The sequence below is a fragment of the Ips typographus genome, linkage group LG8, assembly GCF_016097725.1.
Source record: "Ips typographus isolate SLU linkage group LG8, UJ_Ityp_2.0, whole genome shotgun sequence".
NCBI lineage: Eukaryota > Metazoa > Arthropoda > Insecta > Coleoptera > Curculionidae > Ips > Ips typographus.
In genome coordinates, this window is record NC_138429.1 from 4,409,633 (window position 1) to 4,434,138 (window position 24,506).

At 36.1% G+C, this 24,506-nt stretch overlaps 4 protein-coding genes and 1 long non-coding RNA gene across 10 annotated transcripts; 3 read left to right on the plus strand and 2 right to left on the minus strand.

Moving 5' to 3' along the window:
• Positions 1 to 675: 675 nt before the first annotated feature.
• Positions 676 to 3,610, minus strand: LOC145732638 (solute carrier family 35 member E1 homolog). The gene is made up of 5 exons (XM_081985038.1): positions 3,236 to 3,610; positions 1,656 to 1,864; positions 1,482 to 1,607; positions 1,188 to 1,427; positions 676 to 1,136 (listed from the first exon to the last, which is right to left on the minus strand). Exons 1-5 carry the CDS (start codon positions 3,558 to 3,560, stop codon positions 936 to 938), a joined length of 1,101 nt encoding a protein of 366 aa, XP_081841164.1. The 5' UTR covers positions 3,561 to 3,610; the 3' UTR covers positions 676 to 935.
• A 383-nt stretch (positions 3,611 to 3,993) lies between these two features.
• LOC145732630 (uncharacterized) lies at positions 3,994 to 19,677 on the plus strand. Its single transcript, XM_081985027.1, has 16 exons — positions 3,994 to 4,180; positions 4,236 to 4,320; positions 4,371 to 4,426; positions 4,493 to 4,620; positions 4,674 to 4,748; positions 17,604 to 17,661; positions 17,813 to 17,935; positions 17,986 to 18,130; positions 18,192 to 18,219; positions 18,276 to 18,365; positions 18,419 to 18,598; positions 18,651 to 18,823; positions 18,877 to 19,070; positions 19,126 to 19,185; positions 19,237 to 19,431; positions 19,485 to 19,677. The coding sequence occupies exons 1-16, from the start codon at positions 4,042 to 4,044 to the stop codon at positions 19,616 to 19,618; spliced, it is 1,863 nt and encodes a 620-aa protein (XP_081841153.1). The 5' UTR covers positions 3,994 to 4,041; the 3' UTR covers positions 19,619 to 19,677.
• On the plus strand, positions 4,755 to 17,572 carry LOC145732618 (dynein axonemal heavy chain 7-like). 3 transcript variants are annotated; one of them, XM_081984980.1, is made up of 12 exons: positions 4,755 to 5,150; positions 5,227 to 5,602; positions 5,654 to 5,911; positions 5,967 to 6,280; positions 6,335 to 6,570; positions 6,620 to 6,754; positions 6,808 to 7,031; positions 7,085 to 7,380; positions 7,437 to 7,633; positions 7,685 to 9,492; positions 9,544 to 10,188; positions 11,067 to 17,572. In XM_081984980.1, the coding sequence occupies exons 1-12, from the start codon at positions 4,882 to 4,884 to the stop codon at positions 17,493 to 17,495; spliced, it is 11,187 nt and encodes a 3,728-aa protein (XP_081841106.1). In that variant the 5' UTR covers positions 4,755 to 4,881; the 3' UTR covers positions 17,496 to 17,572. The 3 variants fall into 3 exon arrangements, with proteins under 3 accessions (XP_081841106.1, XP_081841107.1, XP_081841105.1); XM_081984981.1 differs by having other exon boundaries at positions 7,685 to 9,244; positions 9,317 to 10,188; XM_081984979.1 differs by having other exon boundaries at positions 7,685 to 10,188.
• Positions 19,678 to 19,683: 6 nt separating the features above from the next.
• On the minus strand, positions 19,684 to 24,480 carry Sfxn1-3 (Sideroflexin-1-3). Of its 4 annotated transcripts, none has more exons than XM_081985049.1 (9): positions 23,247 to 23,533; positions 22,729 to 22,920; positions 22,535 to 22,661; positions 22,331 to 22,476; positions 22,197 to 22,272; positions 21,451 to 21,536; positions 21,267 to 21,394; positions 21,025 to 21,209; positions 19,684 to 20,746 (listed from the first exon to the last, which is right to left on the minus strand). In XM_081985049.1, the coding sequence occupies exons 2-9, from the start codon at positions 22,902 to 22,904 to the stop codon at positions 20,681 to 20,683; spliced, it is 990 nt and encodes a 329-aa protein (XP_081841175.1). In that variant the 5' UTR covers positions 22,905 to 22,920; positions 23,247 to 23,533; the 3' UTR covers positions 19,684 to 20,680. The 4 variants fall into 4 exon arrangements, with proteins under 4 accessions (XP_081841175.1, XP_081841173.1, XP_081841174.1 ...); XM_081985047.1 differs by lacking the exons at positions 19,684 to 20,746; positions 23,247 to 23,533 and adding exons at positions 20,779 to 20,925; positions 24,283 to 24,480; XM_081985048.1 differs by lacking the exons at positions 19,684 to 20,746; positions 23,247 to 23,533 and adding exons at positions 20,779 to 20,925; positions 24,279 to 24,480.
• LOC145732652 (uncharacterized) lies at positions 23,554 to 24,087 on the plus strand. Its single transcript, XR_014179042.1, has 2 exons — positions 23,554 to 23,693; positions 23,745 to 24,087. It is a non-coding gene; the product is annotated as an uncharacterized LOC145732652 (long non-coding RNA).
• Positions 24,481 to 24,506: the final 26 nt, after the last annotated feature.

The window sequence follows — 24,506 nt, forward strand, 5'->3', positions numbered from 1 at the left end:
CCGCACTAATTTGAGTGTGAGAATGAATATTTTTTCACAATGAGTGCAGTAAAACGACTTAGGCGCAGTCCTGAGAAAAAAATTGTGTATGGTAAATAAAGTTTGGTAAATTTGATGCCTTAAAAATTTCATATGCCAATTAAAAATTTCATTTTACTCTAATTTGACACATAGGAAAATTTGGTACCTAACATATGCAGAAAAAAGTCTTTCCTGTCTACAACTGCTTGGCCAAACGACACAAAGCAAAACTTTTGAATTTAATACTTTTTAGAAAAGCAATAAATGCATACATTTTACGCTCCTGAAGAACCGATGATAGTGAAATTTAAGACTAGAAGGCACTTTTGTCTGTAATCAGAAAAGTTTCAGTTTTCTATCTCACTCTGTTTGTACAGGGTCTAGTCTAGTTAGGAAACATTATATGCCTTTCAATGGGTAGTAATACCTTATCTCACTCACTCTCTCTCTTGTTTGTTATATCATCTAGTGTATTTTACCTATTAAAACTTTTTGTATGCTGTAAAATTTACTTGCATTCTTATTTCAATTACTACATCTTCAACTTGATGTAGGTAAATTAATTAAATTATTATGCTAAGCTAACAATAATTGAGGGACCTAGATATATTTACAAATATACAAGTTTTTTAGGAATTCAATATGCACTCAAAATTGAGCTAAAAAAATATTTATTTCAGACTAGTTAGGTTTCTGAATAGTCCTGATCATTATATAAATAATAAAATCCGGTTTTTTCTGTCTATTAAAATTCGAATTTAGCTGATTAAGCTAAAGTTTCCTAGATATTCAATAAAATAACTTACCTGATTCACTTTATCACTCAATCATCCACTTTGAAATCTTTGGCTTAAGACTAACAGCCTTAACCACTAATCAACAATTTAAAATTTTTCTAATTAAGTGATTCACCCCTATGAAAATAGCAAGTTTCCTTTGGAGCGTATTGTCCGAGAATTGTAGGCGAAATTATTATTAAAACCATTCAAATCACTGGCTATGTCACCGTTAATGAAAGTTTTTCCATTTGCTGGATATGTGACTTTGTCCTGCCAGTTTTCTGTATAAGGCAGCAGAGATTCCTTTTGCTCATGCTGCTTTTGGTCATACTTAGCCTGAGACCCACCAAAAATCAACACCTTTTCATCAATCATCCAAGCACTTACCTTATTGTAGTACAACACCCCAAATATGGCCATTAACATCCCTACAATATTCATGGAAGTTACAGGATTGCCTAAAATAAACAAAGACAGTCCTATAACAAATATTCTTTTGCTGCAATTGGCCACTGCGTAGGTTAATGGTGTAACCAAGTTAAGTACACTGAAAGCTATAATATTTTGCAACCAGTTGAGCAAACCATCTAGGAACAGTAGAGTGAACACTTTATAATCCTGGTAAATCTAGGTAAAAAGAATTTTATAAAAAATAAATTAGTGAAACATGTAAAAACATACCTTAGCATTATCATATATCACACTCAAAAAGTCGGCGTACAACCACACTGGCAAGAACATGAAAAAGGCAAGTCTTCCCAATATATGAAGGAGTCTCAAGTGGTGTACCTTAGTCTCTTTTAATACCTAATAATTGCAATTATTACAAGAACAGCAGTCTATGAAGTGACTCACTTTTTTGGAGAAAATATGCTGCAAAGAAAATCCCGCTGTGGATACTAAAGCGCTGAGGAGGCCAACCATATCAAAACTGATTTCAGTCAAAGTGGCAATGGCAACGCCCCCAATAATTGGTATTAAACTTAAGTACACTTTGAAAGTCTGTTTTTCTCCCATTATAATCCGGGATAGGATTACAGTGAAAAGTGGCATTGTGGCTTTCACTAAAAATTTAAAATTATAAAACAAATATTTAACCCTGATGAACTGGATTAGATGACAACTTGTGCATTATTTTAGTCAAACATAAGACTAACAAAGCAATAGTCCTAAAGCTTCTATAAGGAATTATTATTACAAGTAGTTATCATACAGCACATGTGTTTGCCTTAGAGATTTAACAATAAACATAATTAAAGTTTGTTATCATTCTGTTGTATTTGTGGTGGTATTAAAGCAAAAATGTATGCCTGAAGGTGTCTGAAAATCTTTTGAAACCCATAGACAAAGCAAGAAGCATTTATCCTGTTTTTATTTTAATATCTACACTCTGCCACCTAAATATTTTTAGTTAGTATAAAATAAATGTAATATTAACTGTTCCCCAGAATAATGTTCACTGGTGACCAAACAAACTTGAATGTGTGATGAATAATATTTTTTGAGTGAAACAGAAGTGGAAATAGACTGTGTTCTTTATCCATTCTTGTAATAATTTTTTTATATGTGAAGCATCATTTGTGGGTAGAATATTGTATGTATTCTTATTCACAGGAGACAAAGAGACCTACACTCTTGACCAAATAACCTTTAGCAGACAATCTTCTTCAATTTTCTAACTATTTTAGGCACAAATACATGAACAAATGTAGTTATATATCATGATAAAAAAATATAGCTTTATGCCAGGATAACTGAATTTTTCAATGTTACAATTACCAGTTGGCATGTAAGAAGAATACCTTAAAAAAGTATTAAAATAGACCATTAAAAGTACAACAAACAGATGAAGCTAAAATCATTAATAATCAGCAAATATTCAATTTTATTTAAGTAGCCTTTTTTAGGCACAACACATTATTAAGGCCTATAAGATTTAATTGTTAACTGTCAACTGGTTTCCTTAATGGAAAAAATTCACAACTTAACAAATTAGAGTTTGTTTAAGGAGTGACACAAATGTGGGGGTTTAGAGGTTGTACAGAAATACTTAATATCTGTTTATCTATCTCAATAAAAAGAATATTGAATATTTAACACTACATCTTATACTGTATTTTGTTTAATTTGTGTCTTATACAAAAAATCCAGTAGGTAATAGACCTCACCTGCTAAAATAGAACTTAGCATAAGTTTACCAATTCTGCATAATTAAAAGGCAATTTTAGACATTTTACCTTCAACTCTGACATAAACAATACATAATTTTTAACTGTTACTTATCACCCTTAACCTTCATTGCAACATGCATAAAAAGAAAGTAAAACTACTGATAAACCAAGCCATAAATTACAGCCTTGAGCAGGAACGAAACTGGGTAAAAGCAACCTTATTTATACCAATAAAATGAAACATAAACATATGGGTAATGTTACCTGTATGAGCATAAGACACTGGGACTTTCCAAATACTGACATGGCTAAACACGCTGGCCACAAACTTGCCAAAGGCCAGCGGTACTATCAATTTGAAGTAATAGGGCCAGTCTATATCCACGTATTTCCTGATGCCCCATAAGTTGAAAAATGGTCCGCTCAAAACGGTGATTGTGAGCAGCTGGACCATTGTCATGGTCAGCGGGTAGGGAAACTCGTTCAGGACGGTTTTTCCGATCACATTATTGGTTGAGCTGACCACGTACCAGGCTAAACATAAACAGAAAACGGTGCAAACTTCTTTACCCCGTTTTGGGTCTGCCATGTTAACGCTGGCACTCTGATAATCAACTGACGGGGCAAATTGAGGTTAGGTTAGATGCTGCTGTCAAATGACGAAACAAACAACTGTGGTCTTCTTTTCTTCTTTAAATATTTGTAAGTATTAGAAACATTTTTTTCCGTTTTAAAACTGGTGACAAACTTGTAGTTCACTGAAATCGCTGATATAAGCTTTGTAAACGATAATTGCACGAAATTACCTAATTAAGCTTAATCGTCGTAACGTACCTACTTAAAACAACTTCTAGTACCTTACAAAAGGCGCGATATATTAGTAAACTACAGAATTGTATGGTTTTTTTATCAACTTCGTTGTTAACGACTTTTTGTACACCTGCACTCTAATTTCGACCTGCTCTGACATGTTAACAATGGAATTTTGACCTGTTCCTAACTAGCGTCAAACATAGTTTGACAAATTCTCCACCTATAAATTCAAATTCAAGTAACTTGAACAGCAAAATATGTCGCAAATACCCAGATTTGGGAGCGGTAGGCCTGTAATAAGGACCACCAACACGTTTACAACTAAAACCCCAGCAGGAGGCACAAAAACTGTCACCAACACTACTCTTAGGGAGTTACTGCCATGTTCAGCCAGAGGTGAGTAATTGAAACATATTAGACAATAATTGTACTAGAATGGATGATGTTCTAGGTCAGAACGCCTCCAAAGGGGGATGTCAACCATGCCCCTCAGCAAACAGGCAACCACAAAGACCTAGCGGGATTAGACCCCCAGGGTAACCATACTCTAAAATTGAAAGTTTTATTGTTAATTGATTTTTGTTAGGAGTTACAGACCAGCGCAGACCCTTGGCCCTCCTCCACGTCCACAATCCATGCGAGGTAACTGTGTTGTTGTTGTTAACTATGTTTGTAGCTGATTATCTCACTTCTGATGAACCCTTCTAGCTCCTGCGCCACGGTTCCAAGCGCCACCAAGTTTTTCTGCTCAACAGCAACGCGGAAGGGGTCCATCTGGTATCAGAAGGCCACCGCCGGAAGCCTGTCCTAGTTCTCGAGTTCAAAGAGACTTGCCGGTAGATTACTTTTTATACACATTATCAAATTGTACAGTTATAAGATCTGACAGCCTCCAAGAATGACCGCTCCTGGACAGGCAGCACCATCGCAACAAATTGCGGGCCGAGGCCAAATGGATGAGAGGGTTGGTTACACTTAAAAATTCATATTTTCTTACTACTAAATATTGAACCAGAACATCCTAAATAGTCACTGTTTGATCAATATCCTTCTTACTGGACACTTTATCGATTTAACATTAACTTACTCGGGAAAAAATGTCCACTCAATTTATTCATTCAAAAAAATATTACCGTACAAAATTACCGGAACTACCAGCTTCTGTAAAAGTACCGAAAAAACTGTTGTCCGCGTCGGAGGTCTGCAAAAAGAGAAAACGGATATCCGAATATATTTGTCGCAACATTCGGACTGCTAGATTGGCCTCCTTGGACAGGAGTGACGTCACAACACATAGTGGACGACCAACCACCAGCAAAGACATCAAACTATTCTCAGAATGTTGTCCTATAACAGATATGTCAAGGTAAGTCATTAAAAGGTTTCTTTTATTTGCCTTAAGGAGACCATTTAAAAACCATTTTTTTGCCATTTAATGACAGATTTCAGGAAAAACGTATCAGGCAAAAAATAAACGCCAAAGGTTTGGAAAAACTTTATCCTCAGTTACTAAACGATTTTATGAAAGAGACTAAACTGGAGTATAGGAAAGTGACTCAAAATGCTGGCATAAACTTGAAAGTCAAGGATAAAAGCCTTGATCAATTTACAGTGACTGGGTATAAGTTTTTGGGCAGAACAACCCGTTACGACCTATTCCTTTGCATCAGAAAACAATTGTCCATTCGCTGGGTTTTGCACTATCCCATAATGAGGCAGTTTCTAGTCAATTGCGAAACAAATCTACCCCACTCATTATTTAACATTGATATTTCTAAGGTTGTGGATATTGAAGAGTTACAGAGAATTTTTAAAGGAGTACGTTTCATTTTCAACCAGAGAATTTCACTGTAATAATTGTAATTGTAGAAAATCTTCTACGCTTCGTGTACTCTACAAGATTTCCACAAAAGCGTTAGCAAATTGCTAGATCAGAAAAGTACGGCAGTAAAAGTACTTAAACTCTTACGTGCGTGCACTGGACTACTGTCCAAATACATTAGCAAATGTATTGCCAATACCATGACAAATATAGCAACTTTCACCCAAATTAGAGAAAAACCACCTTATCTAAAGCTTCACGTAGATTTCACCTCCAAATTGGTTGTATACCCAAAGGAAGAAGAGGTGAGTAACATTGAATATTTTGTCTTCACACTGAGATTAATTTGGTTTACTACAGGTGGTAGAACTTTTTTACACTTTACTAGACGATTTAATTGGTATTGGGGAAGAGCTGGGAGCAATGGAGCGAGGACGTGTTAAAGGGTGTGAAACCAAAAAGATCTGGTTATGTTTAACCGAGGAGTTTGTCCAAAAATGCAAAAACCAAGTAAAAGACAACATAGAAGTCTTATATCATCCTGTAGAGCAATATTTAACCAACCTCGAGAAGGAGTTTGTGATAGTTTACAGTGACATAACCTGTCACCTAGTGGGTCAAGTTAGTGATGTTCTGTTTGAGGAAGGATGCCAAAAGATCGATTTCTATCGACAGTAGGTTGAAGAAAGTGACTGTCATACCTTCATAAATTATGAACTAAATTTCAGATATATCAGCAAAGTAACTGTAATACCTGATAATGAGTATTTTAACATTGGGCAGCTTGATTTAACTCTATATAGAGAAAAGTTGCACTCTAAATTGAGTGAAATAGCCGACTCAATATTCAATAATTTATCGGCTCAACACTTGTGGGAGGTGAACGATATTTGTGATACTTTTCAGCTGATCAAGACTAGAGCGTATCAGAAACCTTCAACAACGGAAGAACTCATCGAAATTGGTAATAATAGTTCAATACTCCAAAAAAGTAGTTTAATCTTAATTTGTAGGTAAATTTATGGCCTGGATACGTAACGAGCATTTGGATGAATTAAACAGTCGAGTGTGCGAAGCCCTACGGTCATTGAGTCAGTTAATTACAGTGGGAATTTTGGATTCACAACATATTTCCAGAAATTCAGAAGGTTTTTTTTAAGCTAGCAAATAGTACTTACTCAAATGTTTTTATTGTTTATAGCAATCAATTGGACAGAGAACATAATTCCCATAATAGAAACTTATTCAATCACTTTCGAGCAACTAAAATTTGAAGCGGAAGACACGCTACAAAGGGTAATCGAAGAAATTAACGTCCTCATAACCAGCACCTACCCTTTGCTGGTAATTTTGGACGAAATGGACGATATAAAACTAGCCAGGAGTTACCTCAACAAAATCACTTTACACATGGCCAAGATTAAGGTTTGCTTCATTATTCTATTTTTAACAACCTTTAGAGAGTAAGATTTTACCAGGAAATTCAACTACAAATTGAGTGGATCAACAAAGAGGAAGTGTGTCTCAACTTCCCTAAATCGAGCTATCCAGCATTTGACAACCTAAAAGACTACGTCTACCCATTCTATCATTTGCTGAAATTAAGTCTAGATGTGCAGAAGCACGTTTCGGTGTGGCAACACGGCCAATTCGACTTGCTCGACTCCACTAAAGCTAGTAAAATGGTTGAAAGTTTTTCGGAAGAGCTTGAAGATGTGAAGAAACTGTACAGGAAAAAGCTGAGGCAAGCCCAGGATGAGAATTTAGCAATCAGGTTGAGGTCTTATGTGATGCTACTAAGTTAAAAGTATTGAAATTTTAAAATTGTAGATTTAAAGGCACTGTAGATGATCCGGATATTCTAAACTGGCCAGCGCCACTTAAACTGTGCGGAATGTCTTTGAACGTTCTGGAAGAATTCAAACCTTCTTTAATTGTAATGCAGATTATGTGCAACAAAGCTTTAAGACCAAGACATTGGAAAGCTATGTCCGAAATTGCTGGGTTCAATTTAATGCCCAATGCTGGTAAGTGACAAAATGCTTAAAGGCGCAAACACATCTTCAACCACCTTCCAGGTACAACACTAAAAAAAATGGTGAACTACAACCTCCAAGACAAACTCAAAGAGTTTGAAATAATCTCAGTGTGTGCCACCAAAGAAGAAGACTTGCTACAGCACTTAAATCAGCTAAAATCCCAATGGGATTGCGTAACTTTCACTGTAAAACAAACCGAAAACAAGCAACTAATCCTGGATAACTTGAATGACATTCAAGCAATTGCAGACCAAGACAATGTAGAAATATCCAAGATGTTCAGCTCGGTTTTTGTGAGACCTTTTGTGGATGACGTAAAGAGCTTCCTAAATATGATCACACACATTCAGAATGTTTTAATTGACTGGTCGGTATTCCAGAAGGTTTATTTGGAGCTCCAGCAGGTGGTGTTAAGTGTTAATGAGCTGTCAATTCTGAAAAACCAGTTTTTAACCTGCCAAAATGTCTATAACCAGTATATAAACTTGATGAAGAAAGAGACCAAAGTTGTTGAAGTGGTGCACAACACTAACATTGCAGAAGATGTAAAAGTGTCTTTAGCTGTTTTAGAGCAAGTGCAAAAAGGTGTTGATAATTATTTGGAAGAAGTTAGAATGAAATTTCCCAGATTGTTCCTAATATCCGATCAGGAGCTCATAGAGTTAGTTCCTTTTAAGGGTTGCCCTTCAAATATTTTCCTGAAAACCTTTCCAGGCCTCAACCACTTGAAACTCGATGCTACTAACTTGAAAGTGACGGCGGTTTGTAATAAATATGGAGAGGAATTAAATCTAAAAAATCCAGTGAACGTGACTGATAAGGTGGAGGAACTCTTCAGAAATCTGGACTTAGAGATTGTAAAGAGTGTAAAACACAAAACTGCTGAATGCTATAAAATTTTCAAGAAAACACCAATCAAAGATCTCTTGAAGAAGTATCCAGAGCAAGCCATTCAAGTTATTACTAAAGTATTCTGGACTGATAATGCTGAAATCGGGCTGAAGTTGCCACACAACATCAAACTGCTACTCCTGAAGAAAAAACTCATGAACAACATCCAAGACAAGATTTCAGAGATACGCAGTGGACAACTCAACCACTTACATACCAAAATATTTAAGAACCTTCTTTTAGTTGATTTGAATTTAAAATACTTGCTTGATAGTTTGATGATAGACGGTAAGGTGATAAACCACGAACACTTTGATTGGCAAAGACAACTTAAATACTACCTCCAAGAATCAGTTTGTACAGTGAAATTTCTGGACTATTCCATTGATTATGGTTACGAGTACTTGGGAAACCAACAGACTGCAGTAATAACTCCACAGACAGAACGTTGCTGCATCACTTTACTGTTGGCCTACCTTTCGGGGTTTCACGGCTTCCTCAAAGGTCAAAGTGGAAAATCAGTGACTGCCAAGTCTTTAGCCATGATGCTTGGTTTTTTCTATGTGAATTTCACTTGCCTATCTACACTAACTTCAGAATGTTTAAGGAAAATTCTTAAAGGAGTTGTTATGACAGGGTGCTGGTTAGGATTAAAGAAAATTGAGCGGCTTAAAGAAGAAGTCATGTCCTCAATCACGCAAGAGCTGGGTAATATTCTAGAGTGTAAAAATGAGGTAAAAAATTGGGAAATCACGTTGAACAGCAGGAGTTTTGTCGTAGCTCAAATGACGTCAAAAGTGAATCTTCCAGAGAACTTTAAACTGCTTTTTAGAACTTTCACAATGTCCCAACCGAACTTGGAGGTCATCATTGAAAGTTTGTTAACCATTGAGGGAGTAGAACAACCTAAAGAGTGTTCAGAAAGGTTGTGCAGCACCTTGGAATTATTGCAAGACGTAATAGGGGTTGAAATTCAAAGTCAGTTTAACTTAAAACAAGTCAAACAGGTTTTAAGGCAACTGCAACGTGTTAAGTTGGAACAACCTGAAATTCACCCCCTTAAAGCACTGGCCTTAAGCATTAGAGACGTCTATCAACCTGGTTTGTCCCATCAAAACCAAAAGCTGCTAAAACAAACCCTAAAAGACGTTTTTCAAGACTGTTACCCTTTAACTGAGCCACTCTGTACCCTGAAACTTCATTGCGACTATACTGTCACAACAAATTATACAAACAAAATAGAACAAGTTTATCAAACACTTAAACGCAAAAAGACGTTAATTCTTTTAGGTGACACTTATACAGGTAAAAGTACCATCTTAAAGTTGTGCTCGCAATTGTGTCAGCAAGTTTCCCTGCATATATTCAACCCAAAAACCATCACATACCCTGACCTAATAGGGAAAAGATCTGGAAACCCTAACCTAAAATGGACTGATGGGGTTTTGCTTAAAATCCTAAAGCAATCTAATGGAAACCCTTCTAAATGGATACTGTTTGATGGAAACGTGGAGGAAGAGTGGTGCAAAGATTTAGTGGAATTGTTAGGAGACAAGGAGCTTTTGTTGGAAACTTTACAGGAATCAAAGTTACAGGAGGATGTTAATTTTGTTTTTGAGTGTACTAGTTTGGAGAAGTGTAGTCCGGCACTGGTAAGTAGTTTTCAGTTGAGATGATTCTAGTTAAAAAACCTAGCGACATCTGTACTCAACTTGATAAGTTCAAAGAATATAAGAAACCAGTGTAATTAACGGTTACGTCACAGTTTCCTTCTACAACAGCATGTTTGTATTGTCACAACTTTCATCAAAAAACCTAATTTTTAACGGTTTCCTATACATACCTGCTCTATGGCGACTGTGTTGCAAATCACCCTGTGGTATATCTGACAGCAGGCTTCACTGTTGCCAAGTGCCAAACTTCCCCCTAGGATTCATTAGATTTCCTAAAATGTTATATGTTTTGAAAAATGCTATAATATTGATAATCACCTTGTCAAAATAACTGAAATTCGAATTGCTAAAGTGAAAACTGTTGAATTCTAGCTTTAATGTCAAGTCTACATATGTAACAACAAAATCACAGCAGTGGTTGTAGTTTGTGATTGGTCAATGGTTTTTGACCAATCTGTTTTGATGACATTGACATTTTTACTATACAGGCTGGTTAAAAGATTTATACCAGGTGTCCAAGAAAATATTGAACAAAGAGACTAACTTGGGGTATTGACTAACATATGGTATTCCAATTTTTAGTACCTGTACAGTTGATTTGAGTGAACAATTCCTATGCTTAATAGAAAATTGCTCTACTAAACGAGTAGCTAATCCTCAATCAAGCTTATTAAGTAATCTTCTCAAGTTTTGATTTTTTTTTGAAGATACCCTTATGTTAAGCCAACATGTTGATATAAAATGATGTTTGATAGGAAATAGTTGAAATGATCTACGGAACAGCATAAAGTTCGGTGCAGATGTCACCCAGAGGTCCAACTACTAACAACTATATCAGTTTTACTGCGTACTTTCAGATTTCTCGATGTACCACAGTATATTTTCCACCTGACACACTCCATTACGAATCCATCATAAACACCAGGTTGAACATGTGGAAATCTGATTTGAAAATCGACCACCAAGAACACATTGCAAGTTTATTTAAGTGGTTCATTCCGGCTTGTTTGAAAACAGTTCAGAACCTGGAGGTTCCGTTCGATTTGCATGATAATGTCATAGTCAAAAACGTCCTAACTTATTTCCAGTTACTTTTAGACGAGGCTCATGCCAACAACTGTCATAGCAAGAAAGAGGAAGATTTGAAGAACCACCCCACTTGGATCCATGCTTCTCTTATCCACGCTGGAGTTTTGGGCTTTTCCAGTTTTATGAGTTGTAACTCTATAATGAAATTTGATGAGTTTTACAAGCAATTGTGGAAAGGTGTTCCCAAGTATCCATACCCAAAATTTATGGATAAACTTGAAGTTGGCATACCTACAGACGGTTTACTGTTAGATCATTTTTACCTATACAAGCAGCGTGGAACTTGGAAACTATGGAGTGATTTGCTGAAGAATGAGAAAATTGTTGAAAGTGACTATTTAAATGGTTGGATCGTTCCTACCGTAGATAATATGAGGTGTAATTTTTTTTTGGATTTGCATATGAAATACAACCAAAAACTGGTTATTGTAGGGGCAAAAAACAGTGGTAAGTCTTTGACATTGCAGCAATGTTATCTGAGCAATTTGGAAGAATGCAGTTTCATAACTATGAGCAGACACTTGAGTGCCAAAAAGTTCCAAAACATTCTTCTAAGGAAATTAAATAAAGTTTCAACGTCACGCTACAGACCTCAAGGCAAAAATTGTATTTGCTTCTTGGATGACTTACATTTGAATTCTTTAGACTCAAATGAGTTATTGAGACAACATTTAGACCATCATGTTTGGTATGATCTAAATAATTGGACTGAAATCAGTTTAGAAGGGGTGGTCTTCATGGCGGCAGCCACCACCTCCATTAATAACAATGTGTGTAAAAGGGTTTTAAAGCATTTTAACGTTTTTGGTTTAAATACCTTGACTGACGAGGGAATGAGTAGAATTTATTCACAGTCACTGTCACATACATGGAAAAAATCTGGCTTTCCTGGAGACGTTTTGAGTGCTGTAGACCAAATTGTCGATATCCTGTTACAAGTCTATCAAAACCTCAAAGTGGCCCTTAAACCTTCTTTAATAAAACCTCACTACCGTTTTGACTTGAAGAGTTTTGCTAAGGTAATCCAGGGTTGCACTTACTTAAAAAAGGAAACCTACGACAACAACAAGAAGGTTTACCTTAAGGTATTTGTGCATGAAATGATAAGAGTATTCACAGATCCCCTAACACCAGAAGATACTTCAGTTGCTTTGGGGACAATCAAGAAGCTGGTTGAAGAAAATTTACCTGATGACGCGAATGAATTCTTTACTAATGACTGGGATAAAATGTTCTTCAGTCGGTATTTGGCAAAAAACATTAATTGCTACGAAGAAATGAGTTGGCAAATTCTGAAAGATGGATGTGAACATCACCTGCAGGATTTTAACCGAACTTACAGTTTTAAGTTGGATTTAATTTTTTTCGACTATGCGCTTGAACAAATAGCCAAATTGTGTCGACTAATACATGTTCCTTCAGAACACTGCATTTTATTTGGAACAACTGGGTCAGGACGACAGTCATTGTCCAAATTTTCTGCTTATTTAAGTCAAATGAACTTTGCTCAACCAGCATTCAGCAGCCAAAACTTGACCGAAGACCTCAAACTAATTTTGAAACAATGTGGAGGTTTAAACCAGAAAACTGTAATTTTCTTATCAGAAGATCAACTACAAAGTGATGATAACATGTTGCAAGTCATAGACCACTACCTGCGCGATGGCGATATTACCGACTTATTCAACTCCCACGAGCAACAAGACATTTTGGAGTTAACTAGATTGGCTGCACAAGGTGGTAACAAAAACTTGGACATCACATCCCACAAGGTCTTTCTGTACTTCAATAAAATGTGTCGACAAAATCTTCACTTGATCTTATCCCTTGATTTACAATCACCTAAACTTCGACGTAGAATCGCAGACTACCCCACATTAGTCTCTAGAATAAGCCCGATTTACTGGCCTGTTTGGCCAGATACCGCACTACAATGTGTTGCAGAGAACTTCTTAAGTAACATCCCCTTAGACAACCAAATAAAGGTTGCTGAAGTTGCAGTTAAAATCTACAAAACCTTTCCTTCAACAACCCCCAAGAAATTCTGGCATTTCAACACCCTGTTTGTGAATCTAATAACCAGGAAACAGCAAGAACTGAAACTACAAAGAGAAAAATTCCAAAAAGGTTTAGACAAACTGTCCTACGCCGCAAACCAAATTTTAAATATGCAAAAAGTCCTGGCCGAATACCAGCCTTTGTTAGAAGACATGACGAAAAATGCCATAAAAATGACAGAACAAATAGCTTTGGAGACTAGTGAAGTTGAAAAAGCTTCAGCTTTAGTAAGAACCGATGAAAAAATCGCTCACAATCAAGCTGCAGTGGCTCAAGTATTGAAATCTGAATGCGAATCAGAACTGGCCCAAGCTATTCCAATTTTAGAAGACGCCATATCAGCACTAAACACCTTAAAACCTTCTGACATCACTCTAGTAAAATCCATGAAAAATCCGCCTGATGCTATAAAACTCGTCATGGCTTCGGTATGCGTTATCAAAGAAGTTAAACCAGACAAAATACCAGATGCAAGTACCGGTCGAAAAACTTTGGACTTCTGGGGCCCATCCAAACGAATTTTGGGTGACATGAATTTCTTGCAAAGCCTTAAAGACTTCGATAAAGATCACATAAAACCCGAAATCATTGCTAAAATCCGTAAGGAGTATTTACCACATAAAGATTTTAAACCTTCGGTAGTGGCCAAAGCTTCTAGTGCAGCCGAAGGCCTTTGCAAGTGGATCATCGCCATGGATATGTACGATAAAGTGGCCAAAGAAGTGGCCCCTAAAAAAGTTAAACTCGACAAAGCTGAAAGGGAATATGCAGGAACCATGAAAGTTTTAAACGAAAAGAAGGAAGAGGTGGTAAGGATTGAAGAGAAGCTGGCGCAGCTTAAAGCGTTGCTTGAAGAAGCTACCAAGAAACAGGAAAAGTTGCAACACGAAGTGGATTTGTGTAATATAAAGCTTGAAAGTGCACAAAATCTAATTGGAGGACTTAGTGGTGATAAGCAGCGGTGGACAGAAGCTTCTGAGAATATACAGAAGTGTTATGAGAATTTAGCTGGAGACATGTTGCTCTGCAGTGCTTTAGTTGCTTATGCTGCAGAAATCCACCAGGAAGCTAGAAATGTTAACATTTCGAAGTGTAGGAAGTACATAAATGAGTTTGAAATTCCAGCAACTAACCAGGAAGAATTTAAATTTACTTCTTCTTTGACTGTACCAGCAGAGATGGAGTCCTGGCTCCCAAATAATAATTTTTTTATTGAAAACTTCCTCATCTACTTTAACTCCAGACATTTCAGTATATTTAACGACCCTCACGGTCAAGCAGCTCAATGGTTACTCAACTCCGAAAATGGAAATAGCCTTGTAGTAACCAAGTTCACTTACAACGACTGGCTACCCAAATTCAAACATACCATTTCTTCAGGAGGAAAAATTTTAATTAAAGACACCACAGGTCATCTACCAAGGAGTTTAAAACAATTTCTTTGCGGTTATACTAGAGTTGAACCTGATGGTACAGTGTATGTCACCATAAACCAAGAGGAACTCCTTGTTCATAGAAATAGTAAAGTCTACATAGTCAGCTGCAAACCTAATTGTTGCTACAGTCCGGACATTTACAGCAAAGTGACTGTTATAAATTTCTCTTTGACAGTCCAAATTTTAGAAGACGATCTGCTAAAAACTCTTGTAGAGATTGAGAAGCCAGAAATCAGGAGAAAGACCCTGCGACTAGTAGAAACAAACAGAGAAAACAACGCTTTAATTCAGCAGCTTGAATTGAAGATTCTGGACACTTTGTGTGAAAGCCAAGTTGATATTCTTGAAGATGTAGCCAGCATTTCGATTCTGGATAAGTCTAAAGAACTCAGCAAGGTAGCTCTGGAAAAACAAAATGAAAGTCGGTTAATAGCAGAAGAAATTGACGACTTCAAGCAAGACTACTTGCAAGTGGCCAAATATGTAGCCAAGTTGTTTTTTAGCATTAAAGCTTTGCAAAAATTGCACTCCAAGTACCAGTACTCGTTAAAATGGTTCAAGGAAGTCTACTTCATGTCAATTTTAAACTCTGGTAAATCCAAAGTGGTTGAAACTAGATGCGTAAATATTTGCCAGGCTTTTAGTTTTGATTTATTTAAACACGTTAGTAGAGGTTTGTTTGAGAAGCACAAATTGTTGTTTACATTCTCGATGGCTTTACACAGCACAAATAAACCTGCTGAAGATTTTTTTGCTGCAGAAAATCTGGAAACCAAACCTTTTTGGATAACTGATGAACAATGGCAAGATTTGCTTGGTGGTACCTGTGCTATCCACACTCTGAGTGTAACCCCTTATCAGCAATTGCTCCTCACTAAAACCTTCAAGCCTGAAAACTTAATACAACAAATAGGACTTTTTATAAAGCAAGTTTTAGGAGAAACCTTCCTAAAACCGCGTTTTTTTAATATGCAGGACACCTACAATGATTCTAACAGTCTGATGCCTATTACGTTTATTTTAACTCCAAACCTGAACGTCTTAGAATCGCTTCAAAGTTTTGCGAAAATCAAACAAGTATTGCATAAATTTCATTATCTAAGTTTAGATGGCTTTAATTCTAACAGAGCAGAAGATTTAATAAAGCATTGCCAAAAAGAAGGGTCTTGGGTTTTGCTACAAAACTGCCAATACACTGGAAAGTGGTTGTTCCAATTGGAAAGACACTTGGAAAGTTTGGATTTTGAAAACACTCACGAAAACTTTAGGTTGTTTTTGACTACCGAAGCTGAGCACGAGTTTCCTCTTGAAGTAATCCAGAGTTGTGTTAAAATAATAAACGAACCTTCCACTAAAATGAAGGAAAACCTTATGGAAACGTACACCAAACCTCCTGTTGCTGTTGATGATTACTACTACAGTTGTCCAAGCCAACAAATAGTATTCTCCAGACTTTTGTACCGGTTATGTTGCTTCCATTTTGTATTAAAAGCCCGCAGAGTGATTGAAGCTAGTGAATCCGACTTACATTGGTCTCTACACTTTTTAAAAACCTTCATATCAGACGAGGGAAACTTATTCCATAAAGTTGACTACATCATAGGGCATTGCATCTACAACTGTTACTTAGAGAGTCAAGAAGACAAGTTGTTATTAAGTAAACTATTGCAAGGTTACGTAAACCTTAGTGTAATTACTGACAAATCACTGGCACTAAAGTATGTCCCTACAAAGAAGGATAGAAGAGACTATTTGGTTTATATTAGCAATCTTCCAGAAGAAACTCTACCTGAAACATTATACTTAACCCAGCAGCAACTGTTGAATCAGCAACTTTTGCAAACCTCTGAATTCCTGAAAAATGGTGTCACACTCTCTGGTTGCTGCACCAAAACCAACCAATTGAACCCCAAAGACTTGGTAGATGATCTGCTAAATGTACTTCCAAGCAATTTTATAGGTGATCCTAAAACTCCAGGGCATATACAACGAGAGCTGCAGTTATACCAAACACTCCTAAAAACTATCAAAACAACTCTAGTAAATTTAAGCACTTCTTTAGAGGATGGAGAGTTTTTTCCGGAAGACCTGGAGCACTTATTACAGGATTTAACCAAACACAAAGTGCCAAAAATGTGGCTAAAACTGTGCTACCCTACGTTAGCCAACTTAGGAACCTTTATGAGTCACTTGAACGAAAATGTACAGTTTATCAACCGTTATGCCACAAAACCTAAAGTACCGGTGCTATTACGCGCTCTTTATTTCCCTAGGGTTATACTGTCACTAGCTAAGCTGGATTTTGTCAGCAAAAATAAAACTAAAATTGAAGATGTTGGTTTTGTGTATAAAGTTTCTGATGAGGTAAAAATTGAGGAAGATGATGTAGTACTTGAAGGACTTGTACTCAATGGCGCTAGTTATAGCCAAATTGAGGACAGAATTGTTGAGTTACCACCCAAAACATGGTGTACTCAAATGCCTTTAGTGGGTTTTGAGGCAGTTTCTCAAGTTAAAAGAAGTGAACCAACGTGTCCGGTTCAAATTTTTAAAACTACACCATCTGAAATAAATGATGGGTTCCGATATGGAACTAGCAATTTTGTTACAACTGTTAGGCTTAAATGTAGTAAAAGTGAGGATTTTTGGATCAAACGTGGAGTTATTATACTTTGCGAAAATTTGTTAGGATTAAAAATGTAATATACTGGTTTTTTGATATTGTCATAGTGTCTGTTGTGCCTCTGAATGTTCTGGTTCAATAAAAATTTTCAAACATTTTAATAGAGTTTAAACAAAAATATTTTACAGGGCAATCAGCAAGCAGCTGAAGAATTGTTCAATATGTCCAGTCCAGAGGTCATCATGGGTAAAATTTTTCTTATTAAGTTTTCTTAAATTTTTGTGCCAAATAGTTCTCTCTAAAGGTAAGTATAATGTTTGGAGTGGAAATGGTATAATTGAGCTGCTTGAAAAAGTATAGGCAATAAGATTAAATATTTAAAAAATAATATTTTCAGTGGAAGAACAGGTCGCCCATGAACTAATGGAAAAATCCACGCGCGAACCTGATGAGGCAGTATTTTCAAAATCCCAGTATGTACAACAAATTGAGGAGCAGCAAATGATCCAAACACCAGCTGGTATAAAATTTATATTTAATAACCCAAATTTGGAAATTAATGAAAAACAGGCATGGAACCTTTGTTGCAACAAACTTACAGCGAAAAACGGGTGGAAAGGGATGACGTGGCTGAAAGGGTCGTAAAAAATGTTGTTGTAACTGATATGGATGAATCAGGTCAAGGCACACGAATAACAATTAGTGAACAACAATTGTAAGCTTATTTACTTTATCTAATCTATCATAATTACAGTTAAACCAACTGTTTTTTTTAGAGACCCAGACTATGGATTACCCTTTGAAGTAAGTACCTATCTATAATGTTTTAGGGAGGATCTTAATAAACCTAAAATATGCAGGAAAAAGATGTGGTGTCGGTTAGGGAAACTGTATCCATAACCCCATCGTACACTTCTACTGCTAAAGATATCAGACACGAAGTCACTAAGGTATTTTACCTAATATTACAGTGAAAACTACTGACTTAAGACGTTTCATTTAGTCAAAAATCCACATTGATCCTCAAGAACTAGCCAAAATGGTGGAGGAAGAAACCCAAGACGTGGAGAACACGTTAAGAATGGTTCCACCAGATTTACCATTACACGAAGACCGATATGCTGTGAAGAAACGTTTACAAAAATTAAGACTCAACACCGAGTCCATGATTCTTTTAGAAGAGGTCGGTTGGTTCGGTGCTGTTTTATCTGGTTAACGTGTGTGATTGGTCTTAGTCTGTAGTAAACCCAGTGCCAACTGCTGATGAAGTCATAGTGGAAACTCCTCCCGAAGCCTTAGCCAATATAATGCATACAGTGGAAAGTGGAGTAACACCAGAGTGTCCACCTGATCAAATTTTTCACACCCTTTTCGAAGAGAAAACCAACGAACAATCCGTTATTCTAAGGTACACTGAGGGTTTAAAATTATCAGCCATATTAAAAAACTCTCAAATTGTAGCTCCATTGGACCTGGTCCTCTTCAAGACGTAGTAATTCCTCAGGTCCTCACAAAAGATATACATAAAGAATCCATGACCCCAGACTTAACAGATTTGACTACACTTTACAAAAATGTTACGGACGCTAAAGATTGGCCCCCAGTGGACATTTTTGCTTCAGTAATGGATGACGCGGCAAAATCTCTTGAAAAAGGTCGTATATTTTACAATTTTAAAAGTCCTACTCAGTAACTAGCTTTAATCTGAAGAAGTGACCGCAATACCCTTTCAACCACTGCAAGATGAGGAAATGCCTTGGGCTGATGAAGGTTTGAGTGAACTTTTTCAAAACAACAATTTTTAGGAAAAAACTTTTCCAGATTTGGAGCCTTTGGTCAATATAGTGGGAGCGGAACCCGGTGTAGTGTTGGATCCAGCTCACGTGCCAGATTTGGAGCCTGACAATTTAGTGCAAGAACTGAGCAAAGGCATAGAGTATTTTGTCAGCGCCGACCCTGTACAGTACATGTCCAGGGTGCAACTAAGGGGAACGCAACCACCACCATGGTTTCCAGGTTAATTTCTTCAATTTGTTTTAAGAAATGGTTTTAAAAATTGATTTTTTCAGGTTATATTTATACATTGCCAGAATTTCCGGATGTTGTTAAACTGGCGCGAAGTCCTGACGAAGTTTTTATTGCCGCCTGGAAATCTTGCCAGCCTAAATTGATTCCAGATGAGTCAATTTCGATTTTGAATTAATGTATATTTTTATCAGTGTAGTAACTTAAATAAAATTTTGCTAGTAGAATCAATAGGAATTAATATGGTTTCAATCAATTATTATTGCAGCGTAATATTAAGTTATATTACAACAATCGAGACAAATTTCTTACTTGTAACATTGCTTCTTAAGCTAAATTACTATTATTGTCATTCTTAGTTACACAAACATTTTTCTAATTCGCATCTAAAAGTTTCATTTTCAGTGAAAACGGATAAATTAAACATGTAAACATTAGGAAAAATAAAATGAATTTCTGTCAATAAAATAAACAGTTTAGAACAGAATGTTTAAGTAAAAACATGTTAAGTAGCTCATCCAGTTTAAAAAATTAATGATAACAACGGAATGTAGTTAAATAATTGAGACTTATTTTTTAGTCATACAAGATTCAATAAGTTTTGAGTATTATTTGACAGTTCATATTTGTTTACGAGTATTGTTGTCTAGAACAAACCATTGTAGTTGCCGGTTACGTCATAAATGCGATGTCATTTTAGTCACAGGTTGATATAGTTGGATTTTTACCTTTTGAGAATGACGTCATCTTTTTACATCTTTGTTTATCGCATATCAAACATATGAAATAAACAATTTTAGCAAAAAAGGCACGTTGTTAATTTTGTCGTCCTGTCAAATTAAAAACGTTGACATTTACTGTCACTTTGATTTAAACGAATATCAAAGGTATAAAAATGCTGCGCTACAATGCGAAGGCCCAAATGCTAATTCTAAATGTGCTGCTTTTTTTGGAGTACGAAAAGATACAGTTTCCAGATGTCAACTGAAACTCTCATGATCACTCATTTTTCAAAGCATTTTTAGGTTAAAATTTGTGATCTAATTCCAGACATGTTTTTTCACCTGCTTGACGTCATTCTCAAAGGGTAAAATTTTGACTATACTAACACAGATATAATGACGTAACAACCATTTAGCTTGGTTTGGACTTATTATTAAAATGGCTATTTTAAAGCGTCTTAAGTCAGATCTAGGAAATTCAACTGATGTAGATTACAACCTTCCATTTTGTAATCTACTTAAAGACCTTTATTGTAGTATACCCTGTCAATTTTAGACACGTCATATTTCTGCTTCACTTCCTCCTGTAATGTAAAGAAAAACAAAAAGTCACCAGCATGTTTGCAGGTACCTTTTATTGAAAATGTTGGAAAAACACATTTGGGAAAATAAATAAGGTCTAAGAACGGAGTGGGACGTGGAGGTTGCGGTTGTAAAATACGTATTGGGGGGAATTGCACTTGAATTTTTTATTTAAACAACACTGGAAAAGGAAATCTTTATGAAACCAAATTTAGAATTTACCTCAATATTGAATAACTGTGCACCGATTTATTGAAATTTTAAATGCATAAAAACTTACCTTCAGATCATCTTCCAGGCGCGAAAAGGGCAAACTGGCTTTCTGTTTGAAAAACGCACAGGCCAAGGGTGTGGCAAAGGTGAGACAGAGCCCTACCACTCCCAAAGAGGCCGGAAGTGCCAACCACGGATATCTGCACAAAGTGCCGCGTTTTTCTAAGTAGTCCAAAACTAGTGGCGTCAAAACTGGAATAAAATGACTAAAAATTGCTGAATCTAGTCAACCGGGAGATTTGCACTTACCCATTCCAGGCAAAGCCATCGCCATTCGACTCAGTATAACTTGGCTGATACCATACTGCGCTGCTATTCTAGAATACCCCAACTTGTTGCCGTTTGCATCAAAGACTGGAGTTCCATATTTCAGTTCCCTAAAAGAACACTTAAACCGTCTGAAAAATGATAAACTTTGTTGAAAAACACTTACTGCGCCCTCATCATTGGAATGTTGATGCAATTGGCCGCCGCCACCGCCGCCAAGGGCACCATGCGTCCCACAATCGGCGGCATCTTCTGCGGTACAAAAATCATTCATTTGGGTTCTCGTACCTCTAAGAAGATTCGTTTTTCAATCACGTAATTTGAAAATCAAACATTTTGCATTATTTTATGTCAAAGAAAGACCAAGCAGTTGACTTAATAAGAAGTTTTCTACAACGTCAAAAGCATTGAATCCTAAAATGGTTCTCTTTTATCTCACCCTTGATTTGCTATACAAAATTTTGTGTTCAAGTTTAATGCAAACTAGAAATTCATATTTCATCAGAAACGCTTGTTGGGAAAATATTTTTGGATTTAAACACATATTTCAGGATTAATGCATCTAAAAATAACCCTTGTTGTAGTTTGCTATACAGGGTGGTAAAAGATGCGGAAACATGTTACATAAATTCTTATCTTTTCACAATTCTTATCTAATTTCTCGATACAGACTGTCAAAAGTACAGGGTGTCCCAGTTTCAACACTTTTATAGGGTATCCCGCTTACTTTTAAAGATACCGTTAAATTCCAATACCTTCTATATCGAAAATCAAAATAAATTAGAATGACGTCACCTATATACCAAAAGTACATGCCAACATCAAGTAGTCACTTTGGCTGTGACGTCATTTTCAATTACTTTGATTTTCCTACATTATTCTAGGACAAAATCAAGTTAGATTAATACTTACTTTAACCATAGAATTCAGAGCAAGGGCGGTGGCGACAGCCCCTGAAGTAGCAAACGCGTATGATGTCAGTATTTGCCTAAAAATTACCCCCTAATTAGCATTCGCACCATCTAAAACGTCAAAAAGTTACACACTTGTCAGTTTGCACTATATCACCACTCCGATTGGTGTAATTGACTATTGCATTAAAAGACTGATTGATCCATTGCCAAAACACTACAGCCGGCGCTGACTTGTAGAAAGTTAGCATACCTCCGGTTATTAACATGTTCATTGGGACCTGGTCAAAAATCCGTTAAAAATTCACCTCATTTTAATGTTAAATCAAAATAAGATACCTGTGCAGACATGCGCCCTATCAGAAGCATTTTCTCCCCAGTGTCAGGATGGTAAGCGGAGTCATAGAGCACTTTCGCTCTCCATAAATCGTCTTCTGTAGTCCCTGCTGGCAGTTTTTCTCCGCATCTATTCAAACGTTCGTTTTAAAATGTACAGGGTGTTTCACTATAACTAAACAGAGTAGTGTTCTTACTTAAAAGACTGTACCAAGCATTTGGCATCTTCCAGTTTTCTGGCGCTGACAAAAAGGTTCAGAGGATTGGTGGTTTCCAGAAAGTGCTTAGCCCTTCCTACATAAGTTTCCTGGTCGTAGCGAGGTTCGTCCAAGTTTATTTTAGTGTTGGTATTGCAAGCGCATTGATCTCCCATGTTGTTGTATAAAAGTCTGTAAAAATAATTTGTTGTTTGCCAATTTTGAACTTTCTTGACTTGACGAAAAGGTAATGGCACACAATACCAAAAACATTAGCATTTTTATTGGTTTGGCTGTAACCTTTGTTTATGCAGTTACAGGATTTATGCAAATAATTAAATTGCAAATCCAAATTTATCGATTTTTTAATAGTTGGTTCAGTCTCATAGAGTTGATTAAACCGTAATTGTATTTTGACTGACCTTTCATACATTCTATCTAATAAAGCTTTAAATTTTAATAATTACTTAAACTAGTAGCAATAAACAATTTATTATCATCATACAAATTCTTCTTACCTTGAAGAACACTGGATAATTTATTTATTTACGACTATGATTTATTGCCCGAAACGACGTATTGTTACACAACTCACTGGAAAACCGTTAAAATTCTTAAATAAAAAATTACACAAAATTTAAATTTCTTCAAAACTCGTCCGCATAAACATTATACTGACTGATTGATGTCAAACTATCAATGTAACTTTGACTGGGGTCATTAACAGCGGCCACCAGACATCATAACTTATTAAGGCGTTCTTTTAATAAACAACCAGCTAATTTTAGTAAATATAGTAAATTTATGAGTATAAATTCTTATCGTCGACTTATCGCAAAGGTCATGAATTATCTAAATTTTTTATTACGTAAATTGATGTTATGGGGAAACGTTTTAGTTGCTTTCGGAATTTGGAATCACTCTGGATGTGGATTTCAATGTGACGCAGCGGATCAGGGTTGGAGGTAAAGGGCGCCTGTACGATTGTATCGATTTTATTAACCGTAAGGTTGTAGGATTATATGTAAGCAGCAGAGAAGCAACTACACACGTGTCATGATTGAATATTTGAGAAAACAAAGTGGTATAAATTGTCCAACTCTAGAGGCAGGTTTCGATTTTATGATAAAATATAATATTAAAACTGCAATGGTATCACGTGACCAAATATATCAACATCAACGTTCCCACTTAATTAAACATTTTCATGACAGTGGAAACAGCAATATATGAATGCAACTATTTAAAATAACAAACATCGTGAAACAATCTACAATATCTCGTACAATATTAAATGAGAATGTTTGTTTATAATGTTTATACGTTGATGATCCTTATTACAGTATACTTTTATACTTCTATCATCTTTTACTTTGAAGCGATGGCGCCCTCTATTAAGTAATAAAACTTTTGGGTTTTCTGAGATATCGCGTTATTCTACATTTTACTTAAATATGTATTTTAAGGGCATTGGAACCTTAAACCCAGTTTGATTAGCATATACCAATAAATTTACAAAATTCTAGAAAATAATCTAATTTTATGCTTACTTACGGTCTTACGTAGCTTTGGTCCTTTAGACTACATTACTATAATTTTCACCTTGTGGATAATACTGAAATATTGCTGAAACTTGAAAAAACTACTAAAGTACTATTTTACTATAGTTAATCCACAAAAAGCCAACTTATTAGGCGTTAATATCGGAAAAATAAACTGCCACCAGTACCGCCCTCCGCCATTGCAGTTTTTTTTAATAATTCCCTAAATTCCTAATC